General features: G+C 36.8%; 1 protein-coding gene across 4 annotated transcripts; it reads right to left on the bottom strand.

Moving 5' to 3' along the window:
• Nucleotides 1–236: 236 nt before the first annotated feature.
• On the bottom strand, nt 237–14,942 carry LOC121864413. Of its 4 annotated transcripts, XM_042363436.1 has the most exons (7): nt 10,030–10,390; nt 9,558–9,658; nt 7,606–9,171; nt 5,457–5,559; nt 4,618–4,671; nt 1,076–1,147; nt 237–449 (listed from the first exon to the last, which is right to left on the bottom strand). In XM_042363436.1, the coding sequence occupies exons 3-7, from the start codon at nt 7,677–7,679 to the stop codon at nt 252–254; spliced, it is 501 nt and encodes a 166-aa protein (XP_042219370.1). In that variant the 5' UTR covers nt 7,680–9,171; nt 9,558–9,658; nt 10,030–10,390; the 3' UTR covers nt 237–251. The 4 variants fall into 4 exon arrangements, 3 of the variants coding, with proteins under 3 accessions (XP_042219370.1, XP_042219371.1, XP_042219369.1); XM_042363437.1 differs by lacking the exons at nt 237–449; nt 1,076–1,147 and adding an exon at nt 3,756–4,066; XR_006088581.1 differs by lacking the exons at nt 237–449; nt 1,076–1,147 and adding an exon at nt 14,891–14,942 and having other exon boundaries at nt 4,653–4,671; nt 10,030–10,142.
• Between the last annotated feature and the right edge of the window lie 1,341 nt (nt 14,943–16,283).

Here is a 16,283-nt window from a genome sequence, read left to right as displayed (position 1 = left end):
AGAGAGAGAGTCCAATTTACATGATACTTTTGATAATAAAAATAAAATACTGCTACAGTTATTATCTTATTCATTAAAAGACTTAGAACAAAATACACTAAAATATAATGGCTGTTAGCATAAGAATTATATATTTCTAATGTTGCAGTTGCTGCTGCACTGTTGCCATGTCTTGAATCTATTTTCAGTAACATCGGTGTATGACGAACAGTGCTATAGTGAATTACTTTTCAGGTTTTAAACAACTGCCGTCAGTCCTTAGCCCTCTCATTAACCAGGGTGTTCCTGTATATAATAAATACTGTATGCAAAACCTTTTGTATCTTGTGTTTTACCGAGGATGACGAGGTAAGCATCAGCCGACTTCTTGAGAAAGTTTTTGGTGTATCACGAGAGCTACCATGGGTACTGCTGCTGCTGCTGAGTAAAATCTTCTTTGGTCGAATAACCTACATAGGAAAAAAATATATCAATTATAAAATTTAGTAAAGGCATCATTCAGAACAAAGGAAAGTGTATATTGTATATAGAGTATACCATATGCAGTATGTAATACTACTGCACATTTCCCCAGCTGCAAACAAGGTGTCACTCAAATCAAGGACATATCCACTTACTGCTACAATTCCCCTGGAGTTTAGCAAATGCCGACCTTTCCAAAATGTCTAAATGCTCAGCAACTGCTTCTTCCAGTTGAAGTGATAAGTAGAAGAGATTAAAGTATAGAATGCCATCCATATAAAACAACAATAATATCCCATACATAACAAATAATGTAAATACTGTAAATAAAGTGATGTTAAACAATACAGAATAATGAAAGTAAAGTAATGTAAAATATGGGATCTTAGAGATTTTTGTAGTGAATGTATTGGATCCCATTCATAACTCGGGGACTGCCTGTAGTTCACATCACCAAATTGTGGAAGAGAAATAAAGATGATCAAGCTCACTCCTTATATTTTTAATCCCTATTTATATCTCTTTTAATTGAGTTTATGACTCAGTTGGACAGCACAACTATAACAGTAATAAGAAAAATACAAAAAAACACCCAAGTTTGAAAATACAGTACCTTATCTGAAGTACAAGTTGCAGGTGGGGTTCTGGCAGGGGGCTTTATCCGAACTCTCTGGGAGTCTGGAGTCTGAAATAAATACAGTGAGTTAATATATTATTGACATAGTTCAGCTTTTTTTCAAGATGAAACACGAAATTTGCTGCATGCATTTGATTTATCTTAATATGATGGAACATACACTAACCCCTCCATAAATTTAACTATGAAATACTTACAGGTAATTCTGACATGGGGAGAAGTCACGAATTATCTGAGAGATAGAAACCTGACAAGAGAAATGGGCATAAAACAATGAAGATATGATGAAGCCACCATTGAAGAACATTCCAGGGATTAACAACTTAATATTCTTGATTAAAGCTAAACAATAAATGCCATCTTTGATTAAACCACATCACAAAAGTAATTTTTTTTTTAAGAATGCCAGGCCACTGTTAACAATATTGGTATATACGTCAAGCGCTGTCATACTAAGAACCGCTCTCCAATAATTACCATTCCCAGTACAGTACAGTATGTGATCTCAGTATATGAGGACTAACATTAATCAAACCATTCATTTAATACAGTAATCTTTCACCACTGCCTCGTACAGTAAATATAAATACTGTACTGTACATACATTTCATAAATCTGCAATTATACCAGTACAGTTCTGATTGATTCAAGTCTGGTAATAAGGTTTATGAGTAAAAAAGGGTGCAATACTTGTACTATACTGTTTGTTGTTACCCATTGCAAAATTAAATTACTGTACACTACAGTGAAACCTCTATTTAACGGACAATGTAGAAAGGAGACTCCGCTATATAGAGGACCCGTTTTATGTGAATCCCACATCTAATGAACTACAGTATGTTAGATAGAGATAAAAGTCTCTTATATTGAGGATCCATTTGATATGAAACCCCATCTAACAGATTATATGGAGAGAGGAATCCATTATATGGAGGTTTCATTGTAAGAATGGACATCGAAAACTTGAAGAGTGTACAGTTGCTATCTACTGTACTTTACAAAGAATGCATTTAAGTAGGTAGAGTTCACTCAAAATAATAGGGTTTGGTAGTGGCAAAGTAGTCCCATGAAAAAGAAACATACTTTATTTAAAAAAATTCTATGTTTACTGCTATACAAGTGAGGAAGAAATTGTGGATGAACAGGAAGAACTAATCTAAGAACAAAGATGCACAAAGGAAATGCTTACCATACTACAAGTTTAATAACTAAAAGGAATTTCAAATTCTAGGTGCTGTACATGTGGATTTTGGCCATTAAGAGGGATGCACCAATATACAATACATACATAGAGTGACCATATATGAAGGATAGTATACTGTATATAAATACAGCCAGGTGATGCAAATACAGCACACTATCATTTCATAAGATATCAATGATTAAAGTAAAGTTAGTTTTTTGGGGGAAAGGGCCATTATATCTGCACATTTCAAAATGTAAGTAAACCCGAATAGCTTCTTTGCAAATAAAAATCAACACAACCTCCACAACCCATTACAACTCACGAACATTAAACATTTATTAGCTGTTTAATGGTGAAATAGTTCTGATAAACAATAAGCACCAATACAGTGACCCCTCGGTTAACGAACTCAATCCGTTCCAGAAGGTCGTTCGTTAACCGAAAAGTTCGTTAACCGAAACCATAGTTTCAATGGGTTTTTGGGTAATTGGTTCCAGCTCACCGAAAATTTCCTAAATTCAACAAAAATGGTAGAAAAGTTCACTTACTTTGAGGTGTGTATGTAGAAGGCTCCTGGATGATGATGATGATGATGGGAATTACAATGGGGGTGGAGGAGAAGGAAGAAGAGAAGGCATTGGGGTGGAAGAGAAGTCACCCCATGGTGCCATTTCACCCATAAAATTTTAGCTCTCTGGTTTAATTCAAGATTATTTTCTTTAAATCAACGCTGCACTGCATTATATATTGTCAATATATAAAATATATTTCAAAATGACCAATAATTTGCTTGGAAACACAGAAAAAAAGCGTTTAGTTGAAGAGTCTCAAGCAAGATGTTACCTCCAGTGAAAACAGAGAGACTAACGCCTGTTTGCTGTGTTAAGAGGCTGGATGCTGCGCTTTAAACTAGTCACTTTACCTTCAATTATGTTCAATAATTGTTAAAATGACTAAAAAATTGAATATTAAACTTTTAAAATTATTGAATAGTATAAACTTCTTGATATTTACTAAAATAGTTAGGAATTTAAGCCCTAGAACCGATTAATGTATTGGCGGACTCATACTAAAGCTGGTTGCTGACCAGTGCAAGCGAAAACATGTTGAGGTCGGTTAAGTAAGAGAGTGCGTTAACTTGAATTTTGTTCGTTAACTTGAGTGAAGATCCTTATGGAAGGCAGTTCGTTAACCCAGAATTACGTTAGCCGAGACCGTTAAAGCGAGGGTCTGTATACTGTAATTCCCTGTGAACCCATTAATTTCCCCTTTCTAATATTACCACCTCCTAATTAACAATACCCTTACATTACAGTACTGTATGTTAGCCCAAGTAAATGCTCTCAGTACTGAAAAAATCAAACCTCCGAATATTTCATTGCTTTTTTCAACTCGGCACCTCTTGCAATCTCTAGGGCACGTTTTAAACTCCTGCGAGCGATAGTTCTTGTTGAACTCTCACCCTGTTAAAGGAACATTTGAGGCTTCTAGAAATGAATATATAATCGTAACAGTACAGTAATAAGTTCTTCATTAATGTTAAATAGTACATTTTATGTAATTTACACTATTATTCTATCTACATTTTGTAATTTTCTATTCTCTGCTCCTATACTGTATACATAGGGCATATCAAGGGAAACAGAAACCTCAAGAACAAAATGGTCATGCCAGAAACACTCGAAATACACAAAAACATAACACACATAATGAAGCCATTTACAAATTTCAATGATTACTATCAGAAACTCACCTCCTTTTGGGTCAGGACTGATTGAAAGCTAACAACCATGAGATATAGCAATCATATATTATTTGTAATATCTAAAAGGGAAGAAAAAAGGTAAATTGGAAACTCTTGTAAATGGTTGGTTAGCCTTATATCTTTAGACTAAGTGACAGTCCCTGTGCATATCAGATTGCACCCAAGAAAAATACAAACTCACCCAGAATGGTACCTTAAACACTTGAACATAAAAATCATGGCAGCCCTATGAATTGTCATGGAAAAGACTCATATTAAGTATGCCAACAGTCAGAAATGGCAACTTAAGACAGCTTGCTGAAAGGCCTATTCACATGACCCTGTTGGTGGTGGCAATAAATATCTTTAAACATTAATGACTTCTGGCAAGAGACAACGTCCTGTTCACTAGCATAGTCAATGGCTTTTCTTTCAATTACTGTAGTGTAAGTCTAATTTGCATTAGTAACTTACTCCCTGTACAAATGCACCTCAACCTATTATATTCATGTCAGGTTTAGTAATAATTTCTCAAATACTGTACTATATTTTCTAAAAGTTTACATATAACCAAGAGGAGCTTCTCACCTTTGCATGTCTAACTCGTGCATGTCGTGTTACATGAGCTGGGGAGTGTGTTACCTGAAAGATAAAATAGCCATTATATAAACAGAAATGGATATTTGCTTTATGTGGCCATCACAAATACAGGAGTCATGGACAAGCAATAAAATTACTCACAACTCACTGACTTATACTGGGAGGATTAAAAATATATATACAGTATAGTCTCGGCTTACGCGTTTGGTCATTTACGCGGCACCTTGCCAGACTGGCAATTTTTATTTACACGGTTCATTCCATCATTTACGCGGAAAGCGGCGCGGGCAGGGTGCACACAAGGTCACCCAGTCAACAAAACATTACCGAGTTCTTCACCCGCCACCCACCACGGCCAGCCCAAGTCAGTGATAGTGAGGATATGGACTTTGAGGGGTTTGACAAAGAGGCCCTGCAAGCCTCTGTGGTGGATTGTGATACAATTGATACAAGTGATACAGGTGAGGGCCAATTAATCTGCCCTCTGCCTCAGAACCAACCCCCCATCCTCGTGTGCCCAGCCATCTTTTCTACTAATGTAAGTGTTAAAAAACCTAATATTATTGATATTTCTTTTAAATATTAATTGTGTGTGCATACCATCATAAAATTAAGATGATATTTTTACTACAACGTACTATTGTGTCAGAAAAAGTGTAGTTTGGGGGTCGGCCCAGTCTCTATTTCAATTAATCCCATATGTTCTGTTATTTCGTTTACACGTTTTACGCGGACCTCCACGGGTTCAATTGACCGCGCAAATGAAGACTATACTGTATACATTTTTTTTTTACCAGAGTAACGAACTCAACCACTTATAAACACACCTCACACTCCTCAGAAGTTAGCTCTTCAACCTCATTAAGGGTTTCTCCAATGTGATTCTGATATGCAGTTGCCAATTCTCGTACAGTACAGCCTGTTTTTGAGCTGAAATATGATAAATTGATTAAATAAACTAAAAAAAAAATGCAAATGTAGAGATCAAAATGATACTGGCATGATGTCATCTCCACCCCCACCAGGAAAATAATAAAAGTATCCTAAAAACAAATGGCCCCACTTTACTGTAAACCTACTTTGTATAACAGGTTTTTTTAATTAAACAGAAACAGATTTGTTCACCACCACTGCAGAATTAGGCTATTTGTCCCTCCCTCCCTCCAGGACCATAACTTTAAAACTATGAAATATTGCATCTTAATGAAGCTTTACCACATTATGCATAAGTGGAATGAAATTTGTCAAATAATATTTTGTCCGTATCTTCAAGGATAAAATTAGGCATATTAATGAAGTGTTCATGTCCACCCTGAAACCTATGAACCAAAAAGGATATCAAGGTACATTAACACAATGTAGCAACTGCCAGGCAATACGTCATGGACCAAGTGGGGACTTAACCTTCAAGGTTACAGCAGTACCCTGGATACAGTACAGAAATCTGTCTGTATTCACTCCACAACTTCTTAACCAATGAAAATATCCCCATGACACACTGGTGCAACTTGCATCGCCAAAAGACAAAGTGTCATGCACAGTCCCGATTGAGGTCTAACTTATAAGGGAAAGTTCATCTTCAATATATAATAAACAACTTATATCCTTCTGTAACTCTTTAACTAATATGGAAATTATCTTGAAATATCAACACAATATACTCCACTACCAGACAATGTCAACTTTAAAGATCAACAATGTTTTTACAATTGTTGACTGATTACAACAAGATTATCAGAGAGAGATCACCTTTTCCCAATATCACTTTACTCCTGACTTCTTCACACCACTGACTGCTTAAGATCATGGGGAAACATGCTATACTGTCGAAAGTTTCAGAGCAATCACAAAGTTTGTTTATAAGTCTGATCTTCACCTTGATCTCTGGTTATGCCCCTGACTATAAAGGGAAGACTAAAAATTGGCATAAGGTATAAAAAATAAAGGCTTTGCTAATGCATACTTTGGTAAAGTTTCAAAATAAAATACAGTTGGTCCTCACATTAAGCGGTCCCGCATTCCGCGTTTCACCGTTAACGCGGTGCCTTGCCAGAACCTAACATTCTTACATTCCGCGATCGTGAACCCCATTACGCGGAGAGCGGCTGGCAAGCCGCGCCATTTTTGGATCCAAACCTCCCGCCATCCGCCATGTTGTGTAAGAGGCGCGAAAATGGTGCGCACAAGGTCGCCCAGTCATCAAAACATTACCGAGTTCTTTACCCGCCACCCACCACAACCGGCCCAAGTCAGTGATAGTGATAATTATAGTGAGGATATGGACTTATATGGACTTTGAGGGGTTTAACAAAGAGGCCCTGCAAGCCTCTGTGGTGGATAGTGATACAATTGATACCAGTGATACAGGTGAGGGCCAATAATCTGCCCTCTGCCTCGGAACCAACCCCCCATCCCCGTGTGCCCAGCCATCTTTTCTACTAATGTAAGTGTTAAAAAACCTAATATTATTGATATTTCTCTTAATTATTAATTGTGTGTGCATGCCATCATAAAGTTAAGATAATATTTTTACTACAACATAGTTGTGTGTCGTCAAAAAGTGGAGTTTGGGGATCGGCCTGGACTCCATTTCAATTAATCCCATATGTTATGTTGTTCACTTTACGCGTTCCTCACTTTCCGCGGGACCCTCCGGGTTACATTAACCGCGTAATGTGAGGACCAACTGTACTGTGCATACTTTAGAGTTCTTAAATTTTGATAACAGTTGGAGAGATGGATAACTAAAATCTAGTCCTCATATTTTGCAAAGCAGCAGGGGACAAAAGAGTACATTTCATGAACATAGTAACTTTGACCTTAGTGAACCACTCAATCCTCCTCCCTCACTTTAACTTGTATACTGTTCCTTTAATGAAATAATTTTATTGTCTGTGGCCATTATCTGCACATTTTACAATCATTATACTGTATATTACTATTCTCCACCTATTACACCTCGAGAGCATCACTCACCCAGCAAATGTTCGTGGAGAATGTTTTACAGGGGTCATCGCGCGTGTCCCCTTCTGGCGTACAGTAGAAGACATTGGAGAGTCCTTGTCTGAATTTGGTGTACAGCAAGCACGCTTAAAACTAGTGTGTACTGGACTACCTGGAGTTACAACTTGGACAGTTGACGACGATGGACAAGGGCTTAATAATAAAGCTGGCAACTGGCGCACCTTAGATCGATTATCCGGCGAACCGGCCCAATTTCTGTGTTCTGAGTAGATGTAGCAGCCATTACAGTATTCTCAGAGGTATAGGAGGTCGCTGATTGTGATGGCTTCATAGATGTTACTGATGGAACAGACCTAACAAGTGGTGATTTCTGTACAACCTGAGATGATTTGCCGTCTTTCTCATCTTCAGATTCAGTAAGAAATAAACATAGACCAAGTTTTTCTGAAGCCACAGATTCTTTTTCAGGTTGTTCTTCCATTTTCTTACACTTTGTCCTTGTAGATCTAGTAGGCTGATCTACACCTAACTCGTCAAACATTCGTTTCTTTGTTCTTGTTGTCCTTGGTTTTTGTGATTCATTGTCTACTGATTTATTAATGTCATTCTTGACTGGAGTGTCAGTTAAGGAAATTACCTCTATCACCTTTTTCTTTGTACGAGTAGAACGAGACATTGGGATTTCCTCAGATGGCTGTGCAACAGCTTTCTCATGGGTATTATACCCCTCCTCTACTGAAGACTGTGAATCATATTCCACATTTTCAAATTTGTTAGTCTGTTCTTTTGCCTTAGTCTTTGTGCGAGTCATTCTTGGTTTTGGAAAGTCCATGGGTGGTAACAACTGACCTTCTGATTCATCAATTGTATTGAGCAATGGTAAGACCTCCTTTTGCTTTGTACGAGTTAATCTTGGTTTGGGAATGGGATGAGGCTGATCTGCTGTGCTTACCATATTATCTGTTATATCTCCTCGTGTTGATAACTGCAATTCCTTTTGTTTTGTTCGAGTGGTTCGACCACTTGGTATTGGTTGTAACAAGTTTTTCTGTTTGCTCTGGCAAAATCCTAACTTCTTCAGGGGTTCTGGATTGAGAATTACACTCGTCATAATTCTCACATTTTGTACATGCATTTTCAGTACAATTATTGGGAGATAAAGGCTCTTCTTTTTCTTTGCCTTTACACATCTCATTCCCTGATCTCTGAACATCCAGTTCCTTTATTCTGGTGCTTTTGTTATCGTCGCTGTCTTCTAACCTGAGGTTAGAGTATGAACAAGTTGTTTCACTAATACAACCTACACCTTCCTCCTGATATGCATTTGTAACAGTAACTTGTGTTGTATCTTTTGAACTATCTACTTCTTGAGATGTGTGTAAATGAGATAATCTTTCAAGACTGACTTTAACACTTAGACATTTTACACCATCATTCTTCTTACTTGGTGTGTCTAGTGCTAAAGGATTAACAGCTGATTCACAAGGATCAACAGTTGATTCATATTCCATCTCTTCAAAATGAGACTCACAATTTTCCCCATGACCAGAGTCTGCTCCTTTTACTTCTTCTTTATAACTGAAAAAAAGGCATAAATCAGTAAATTACATAGACTACAGGTACATAAATATATATTTTCTGAAGTATTTTAACATCACATGGTTGGCCAAATTCCACAAGTTTACCACAGTACGTTAATATGGATATGGTAGTTACAAGATCTGTCACTTTAGAGTTCATATACCTGAGACAATTACTTTGCTTAAAACAGCTACCACTGAAAATGTTGCCTAGGCATTTTGCATATTCAATTTAGGCTCTGTCTGCCCTCTGATCTAAGCTAATCAAACAACTTTAACCCCACATCTACTCTCACCCACATGGCCACACCAATGGAGTTCCTATAAAACATTCACTTGAGTTATTATAAAATGGCAAGTAAGGTGTCAATGGTCCATAAATACCTGGAGCTGCTTTCAAAGGAGTCTCCCTTGAAAATAACCTGACATGTTCCTCTTGTCTTTTTTGTTGTCATAGGTACCCTTTTCATTTTCTCGTGAGCGAGCTGTCAGAAATAGTAAAATAATCCAAGTTATGGCTATAGAAAATACAGTATTATTCTTTGAAATTTATCACAAATTTACATTGCTAATATGCGTCAAGTGTACAGTATTATGTACCCAACATGATTACTAATAAGAAACTATTTATCATTTCTTCCTTACTAATGAGATACAAATTGCAGCGAGGAGAAAAATATGAAGGAACAAAATACAAAGCACTTGAATAATTGTTCCACATACAAAAACTTCATAGGAGGGATGTTAACAGAGAATACTTTCAAGACCAGTGTATTCAGCAACAGGAAATGGCTAAACAGAACAAACAAAAAAATCATTACAGTACAATTATTCCTGTAACAATTTGGATAATTACCCGAGATGCAGCTCTGCCCCTCCTTGGGGGTGTTTCAAGAGGGCTTTGATTATTGATGTTGCTTCCTGTGTTACAAGTGGACAACCTCTTGGATGATGAAAATACTTCATCTTCTGCGGGGATGCAGGTGGAATACAAGATGATAATAATAAAAACAGCAAACACTATGGAAAGACATACAGTACAGTACAGTATTCCAAGTTACATTCCTAGATCATGTTCATAAATAAATTTATTGGGAACCCAGAACCATGGGTAGTAGGCAGCTACCAAACATGGAGGTACTACCACCTGGGAAGATATTGGCAGCATAAGTATTGTCTAATGGTAGACTCTGCTGCCATATGGCACCACAAAAATTGTGACCAAGTCCCAGGTTGCTGAACTGACTTTCTGCCTCATTTACACACAATTGCAGGGTCTCAATTGTTTCTCTTACTTTGACAACACAGCATACATATATTGTTTCTCACTCTTGAACTTTTTTTCCTTTCTTTTTTCTATTGTCATTTATTATATCATCATTATACAGTGACCCCTCGCTTAACGAACACCTCGGTTAACGTAATTTCGATTAACGAACTGCCTTCCATAAGGATCTTCAATTCGTTTAACGAAAAAAATTTCGCTTAACGAACTTCTTACGAACCGACCTCAACATGTTTTCGCTTGCACTGACCGGGCAACCAGCTTTAGTATCAGTCCGCCAATACATTAATCGGTTCTAGGGCTTAAATTCCTTACTATTTTTGTAAATATCAAGAAGTTTATACTATTCAATAATTTTAAAAGTTTAATATTCAATTTTTTAGTCATTTTAACAATTATTGAACATAATTGAAGGTAAAGTGACTAGTTTAATGCGCGGCATCCAGCCTCTTAACACAGCAAACAGGCGTCAGTCTCTCTCTGTTTTCACTGGAGGTAACATCTTGCTTGAGACTCTCTTCAACTAAACGCTTTTTTCTGTGTTTCCAAGCAAATTATTGGTCATTTTGAAAATTATTTTACATATTGACAATATATAGTGCAGTGCAGTGTTACTTTAAAGAAAATATTCTTTATTTACAGCTAGTTTAACTTTGAAAAATACGTGTTGCCATTGTTTGAATCCAGCATGGGGCCTAAGAGATCAAGAAAAGTGATTTCAATCCAAATAAAGCAGGAAATAATAAAAAAACACGAACAAGGTATTAAATCAAATGCGCTATGCAAAGAATATGGCATGTCGGCATCAACTGTGTCGACAATTCTTGCACAAAAAGACAAATTTAAGGAAGTGAACGTGAGAGACAAATCTACAAGAGTGTTTAAAAGTAGATCCCTAATCGTAGAAACTGAGAGGTTACTTATCATCTGGATTAGGGAAAAACAGATGAAAGGTGATTCAGTTTCTGGTGATTTCATTTGTGAAAGAGCCAGGGAGATTTATGAACATTTAAAGACAGATCAACCTGGTTCTTCAGGAACAGAATTTGAAGATTTTCGGGCTAGCAAAGGCTGGTTCGAAAAATTTAAGAAAAGAAGTGACATTTTAAGTGTTGTTAGGCATGGTGAAGCTGCTAGTGCTGATAAAGAAGGGGCAGCAAAGTTTTTAATTGAATTTAAAAAACTGATGGAAGAAGAAAATTATCTTCCACAGCAAGTGTTCAATGTGGACGAAACTGGGCTGTTCTGGAAAAAGATGCCCAAAAGAACATTCATCACCAAAGATGAAGCCTCTTTACCTGGGCATAAACCCATGAAAGACCGTCTCACTCTATTGCTTGGTGCCAATGCTTCAGGGGATTTCCGACTGAAGTCTATGCTTGTCTACCACTCTGAAAACCCCAGGGTGTTCAAGCAACAGAAAGTGGTAAGAACAAAGCTTGGAGTTTATTGGAAGTCCAACCGTAAGGCATGGGTGACAAGACAGCTCTTTAATGAATGGGCTGTTGATGTGTTTTGCCCTTCTGTCAAGAGCTACCTAACCACCAATAAACTCCCTTTAAAGGCTCTTCTCCTCATGGATAATGCTCCTGGTCATGATCCTGACCTTGCCAGCAATTTGGAGTATCAATTTGACTTTGTGAAAGTGTTGTTTTTGCCTCCAAACACTACATCAATCATACAGCTAATGGACCAGAATGTGATCAGCAACTTCAAGAAGTTGTACATAAAGAAAATGTTCAGGAGATGTCATCAGGCAACTTCCAATGATCCTGAACTAACACTGAAACAGTTCTGGAAGACACAATTCAACATCCTGGAGGCTGTAAAATTGATTGTGTCATCATGGCAAGAAGTCTCCACTAGATCCCTCAATTCTTCATGGAAAGCTCTGTGGCCATCAGTAGCCCATGATTTTGAGGGATTTGAGGAAGAAACAGAGTTGGACCAGGAGTTTGTGTCCATTGGTCGTCATTGGGCCTTGAAGTGGAGGAGGAGGATGTGGAAGAGCTTGTGATGTCTCATGAGGAGGAACTTACTCCTGATGACTTTAAGCAACTGGATGAGATGTTACAGGTAGAGGCTGACAGTGGTGAGGAGGAAATTGAAAGTGATGACCATATGTCGGCTAAACAGTTGAAAGATGTGATTTACTACTGGGAGAAGTTCAGGGAACCAGCTTCAAAGCACCCAGAAGTGGAAAAAACTGAACTAACTATGTGTCATGTTGAGGACTCGGTGGTCTCCTTCTTTAAACATAAGTTAATGGTGAGGAGGACAGATGCCCCACAGACCACAATTGACACTTTCTTCAGTAAAAGGCAGAGGGAACAAGATGCTATCCCTCAGCCTTCCACTTCAAGAAGGGGAGAGGATGTTCATGGTGGAGAATCTGTCAGTCCAGAGGTTCCTGACATTTTCATGGAAGGTGACTCACCTTCCAAGAAGCAGTGAAATGCTTCTCCTCCACCTCCACTTCCTTCTCTTCTCCTCCACCTCCCACTTCAAATGCACATCATCATCATCCAGGAGCCTTCTACATACACACCTCAAAGTAAGTGAACTTTTCTACCATTTTTGTTGAATTTAGGCAATTTTCGGTGAGCTGGAACCAATTACCCAAAACCCATTGAAACAATGGTTTCGGTTAACGAGCAACCTGCTGGAACGGATTGTGCTCGTTAACCGAGGGACCACTGTATTACTAAAAGTTGTGTAGTTTTATTTTAGTTTAGTATTAATAGATGATAATGCTATAATTATGTTATAAATGTATTTATTTGTGGAATTATTATTCCGATAATTATTTGTATGACCTACATGCTCTCCCAACATAAAGCCTGACGACAGACTGCATGTGTATGTCGCTGAGCACTTTTTATGAAGAGTACAGTAATGCAAATAAAATAAATTCTTAATGAATTATTTATAGGAAATAAGTATTATGATCAGTAAATATATGAATTATTATTGGTCATCTCGGACACAAAGGCAAGTGGAAAAATTACCCCTAAGTGCGTAGTGACAGCGAGCGCTCGACGTTAAAAAAAAACTTTTTCATTATTTACCTCGTCACTGAGGCGCCACAGAAGTTTCTAGAGGGACAATATATATATATATATATATATATATATATATATATATATATATATATATATATATATATATATATATATATATATATATATATATATATATATATATATATATATATATATATATATACACACACAGTCAGTTCTGCTATAACGCGATAGTTGTGTTCTTGTAAAACATCGTGTTATAGAAATTCGTGTAATAGAAATAACAGGGCTTATGGAGAAAATAGGGTTAGGTGCAGATTACTCTCAAATCGAAAAAAAATTTAGTAGTTAGCCTAACACAAAGGATAGCACAGTCTAAATAAATGTTACATTCATATCTAATAATGAAATCATACAGTAAATGTAACACTTTACCTTGAAAAAATATGAATATAACTTGATGGGGGAGAAGGGTGATTTTGAGGTTGATAACATCGAGCTTCTCTTCAAGTGTTATAGCCTTTCTTTTACGATCATCACCGGGAATGCGATCACCAGAACACTTCTTGGAGATATTCTTCTTTACCATATTCACAGTTAATGCCACAAAATTGGAGAAATAGTAAGCAAAATCGTGTTACAGCAAACAAGCGTTCGAGTTATACAAATATCGTTCCTCTATTCATAAATCGCGTTAGAGCCAATTCGCGTTGTCAAAACACGCGTTATAGCAGAACTCACTGTATCCCTCATCTTGAAAACCTAACGTTCGAGTAAAATTATTGCTAAATGTGGGATAACAGCAAAGCTGAAAAATACCCATAACATAATATATACTGTAGCTCACAAGTGGGGAACAGTTACACCCCCCCCGGCCTGGTAGTGAGATCTAGGGGTACGGTAAGCAAGACATGGATCAAAATGCATGTAACAACTGTGGTGTTTATTGGTTTTATTGCTCAAGTTCTTAAATATTTTCAGTTTGCCTGTTGTGCTTAGAGATTTATATTTTCCTCTGAATTTTCCTCATTTGAACTCATCATTAATTTGCAAAGCTAATAGGACTGGACTTGGATTGATCAACAACAGATTTTTACAGCAGCGTGTTAAGCGCCAACTGACTTTCTATTAGTGGCTGCACCGTGGCTGGAATTTTGGCCTTAATTTGGTTAGGTTCAAATCAGGATGATATAAATTGAACATAGGCAATTGGTTCAAAGTAGAAATTATCTGTTCATGCTTGAGAAAAGTTTGAATTAGGCAAAATCTGTATTAGCCGAGTTGGAAATAACAAGGTTCTACTGTACAGTACTGTACTTTCTATCTTGAATATTTTTTTCACTGAACCTACTGTATCAGTTTTTGAATTGTATAAATGTAAATTAAATAAACCATAATTTATTAAAAACCTGAGACAATTCCCAAGGATTCCCATAAAAAATCTCGCCTGCAATTGATGAGTGATGAGGTTTCTTCAGTCGAGATTTCTTCTTGCCCAGAGGGGTCTTGGGCAAGAGAGTTGGATCAGGGGAGGAAAACAACTGACGGGCATTAGCGGTTACCTCTTCTAAACACAAGAAATGTACCTGAATAAAAGAAAAAGAAGAATCCCTGTATATATATATATATATATATATATATATATATATATATATATATATATATATATATATATATATATATATATATATATATATATATATATATGATACCACAACATATTCTAAACTCATAAATAATCCTCTCAACACTGTCAACACCCAGTTCAACAAAAAACTGAAGTCCCTATTGAGAGGCAAAGCTACGCTCATTAAACATCTTACTTCAACTTCCCCTCCACTGCCATACATGCACGGTGTAATCAAGACCCACAAGCCCAATAACCCAGCAAGACCCATCATTAGCTCAGTTGGGTCAATCTCTTATAAACTATCTAAATGGTTAGTTTCTTTACTAAATCCCCTAGTTGGCAACATTTCTAACTCCAATATCAAGAATAATATGGATCTGGTTGATAAACTCAATAACTTACACATTAATCATGATTTTAAACTGGTCAGCTTTGATGCAACATCACTCTTTACAAAGGTCCCAGTTGATGATTTACTAGAGTTCCTCATAGATTCCCTGGATAACATTTCACTGCCCGTCTCGAAAGACGACTTCATCGAACTCATCAAACTATGTATTAAGGATTGCAAATTCGAATTCAATGGGGAATATTATGCTCAAAAATTTGGTATGGCAATGGGTAATCCACTCTCACCTGTATTAAGCAACCTATATATGGAATTCTTTGAAAAGAAACTATTAAGTAATATTTTACCACCCTCAGCAGTCTGGTTTAGATATGTTGATGATGTATTATGTCTCTGGCCATGTAATGAGGACATTAAAGCTTTCCTACCACAACTTAACAACTTAGCCCCCTCGATCAAATTCACTGTGGAATTAGAGCAAGACTGTAAATTGCCATTCCTAGACTGTCTGATACACAGAATAGGTAACACTTTTAAGTTCATTATTTATAGAAAACCAACTAATGTGTGTTCATACATTCATTATTATTCTGCCCACCATAATAAAGTCAAACAGTCAGTATTTTCAACAATGTTTTTACGTGCCTTGAGAATTTGCAGTCCGGAATTCATCGATGAGGAATACAAATATATATATAATATTGGCTCAAACCTTAAATACCCTAGATCTTTCATAGACAAATGCTTAAACATTACTAAGAAAACTTTTTATAGAACTGACCCTAAGCCCACCCATGACCATAAGAATATCTTAATATTACCA

Source organism: Homarus americanus, unplaced genomic scaffold (assembly GCF_018991925.1).
Source record: "Homarus americanus isolate GMGI-L3 unplaced genomic scaffold, GMGI_Hamer_2.0 scaffold36699, whole genome shotgun sequence".
Lineage (NCBI taxonomy): Eukaryota > Metazoa > Arthropoda > Malacostraca > Decapoda > Nephropidae > Homarus > Homarus americanus.
Note: the sequence above shows the minus strand (reverse complement) of the source record. Positions and strands in the feature narration are given on the sequence as shown.

Coding starts and splice junctions, on each gene's coding strand:
- LOC121864413 (XM_042363435.1), bottom strand. CDS start 9,643: ATGAAAAGGGTACCTATGACAACAAAAAAGACAAGAGGAACATGTCAG. Junction 9,172..9,557: donor TCCTTTGAAAGCAGCTCCAG/GTATTTATGGAC, acceptor CCTTTTTTTCAG/TTATAAAGAAGAAGTAAAAG.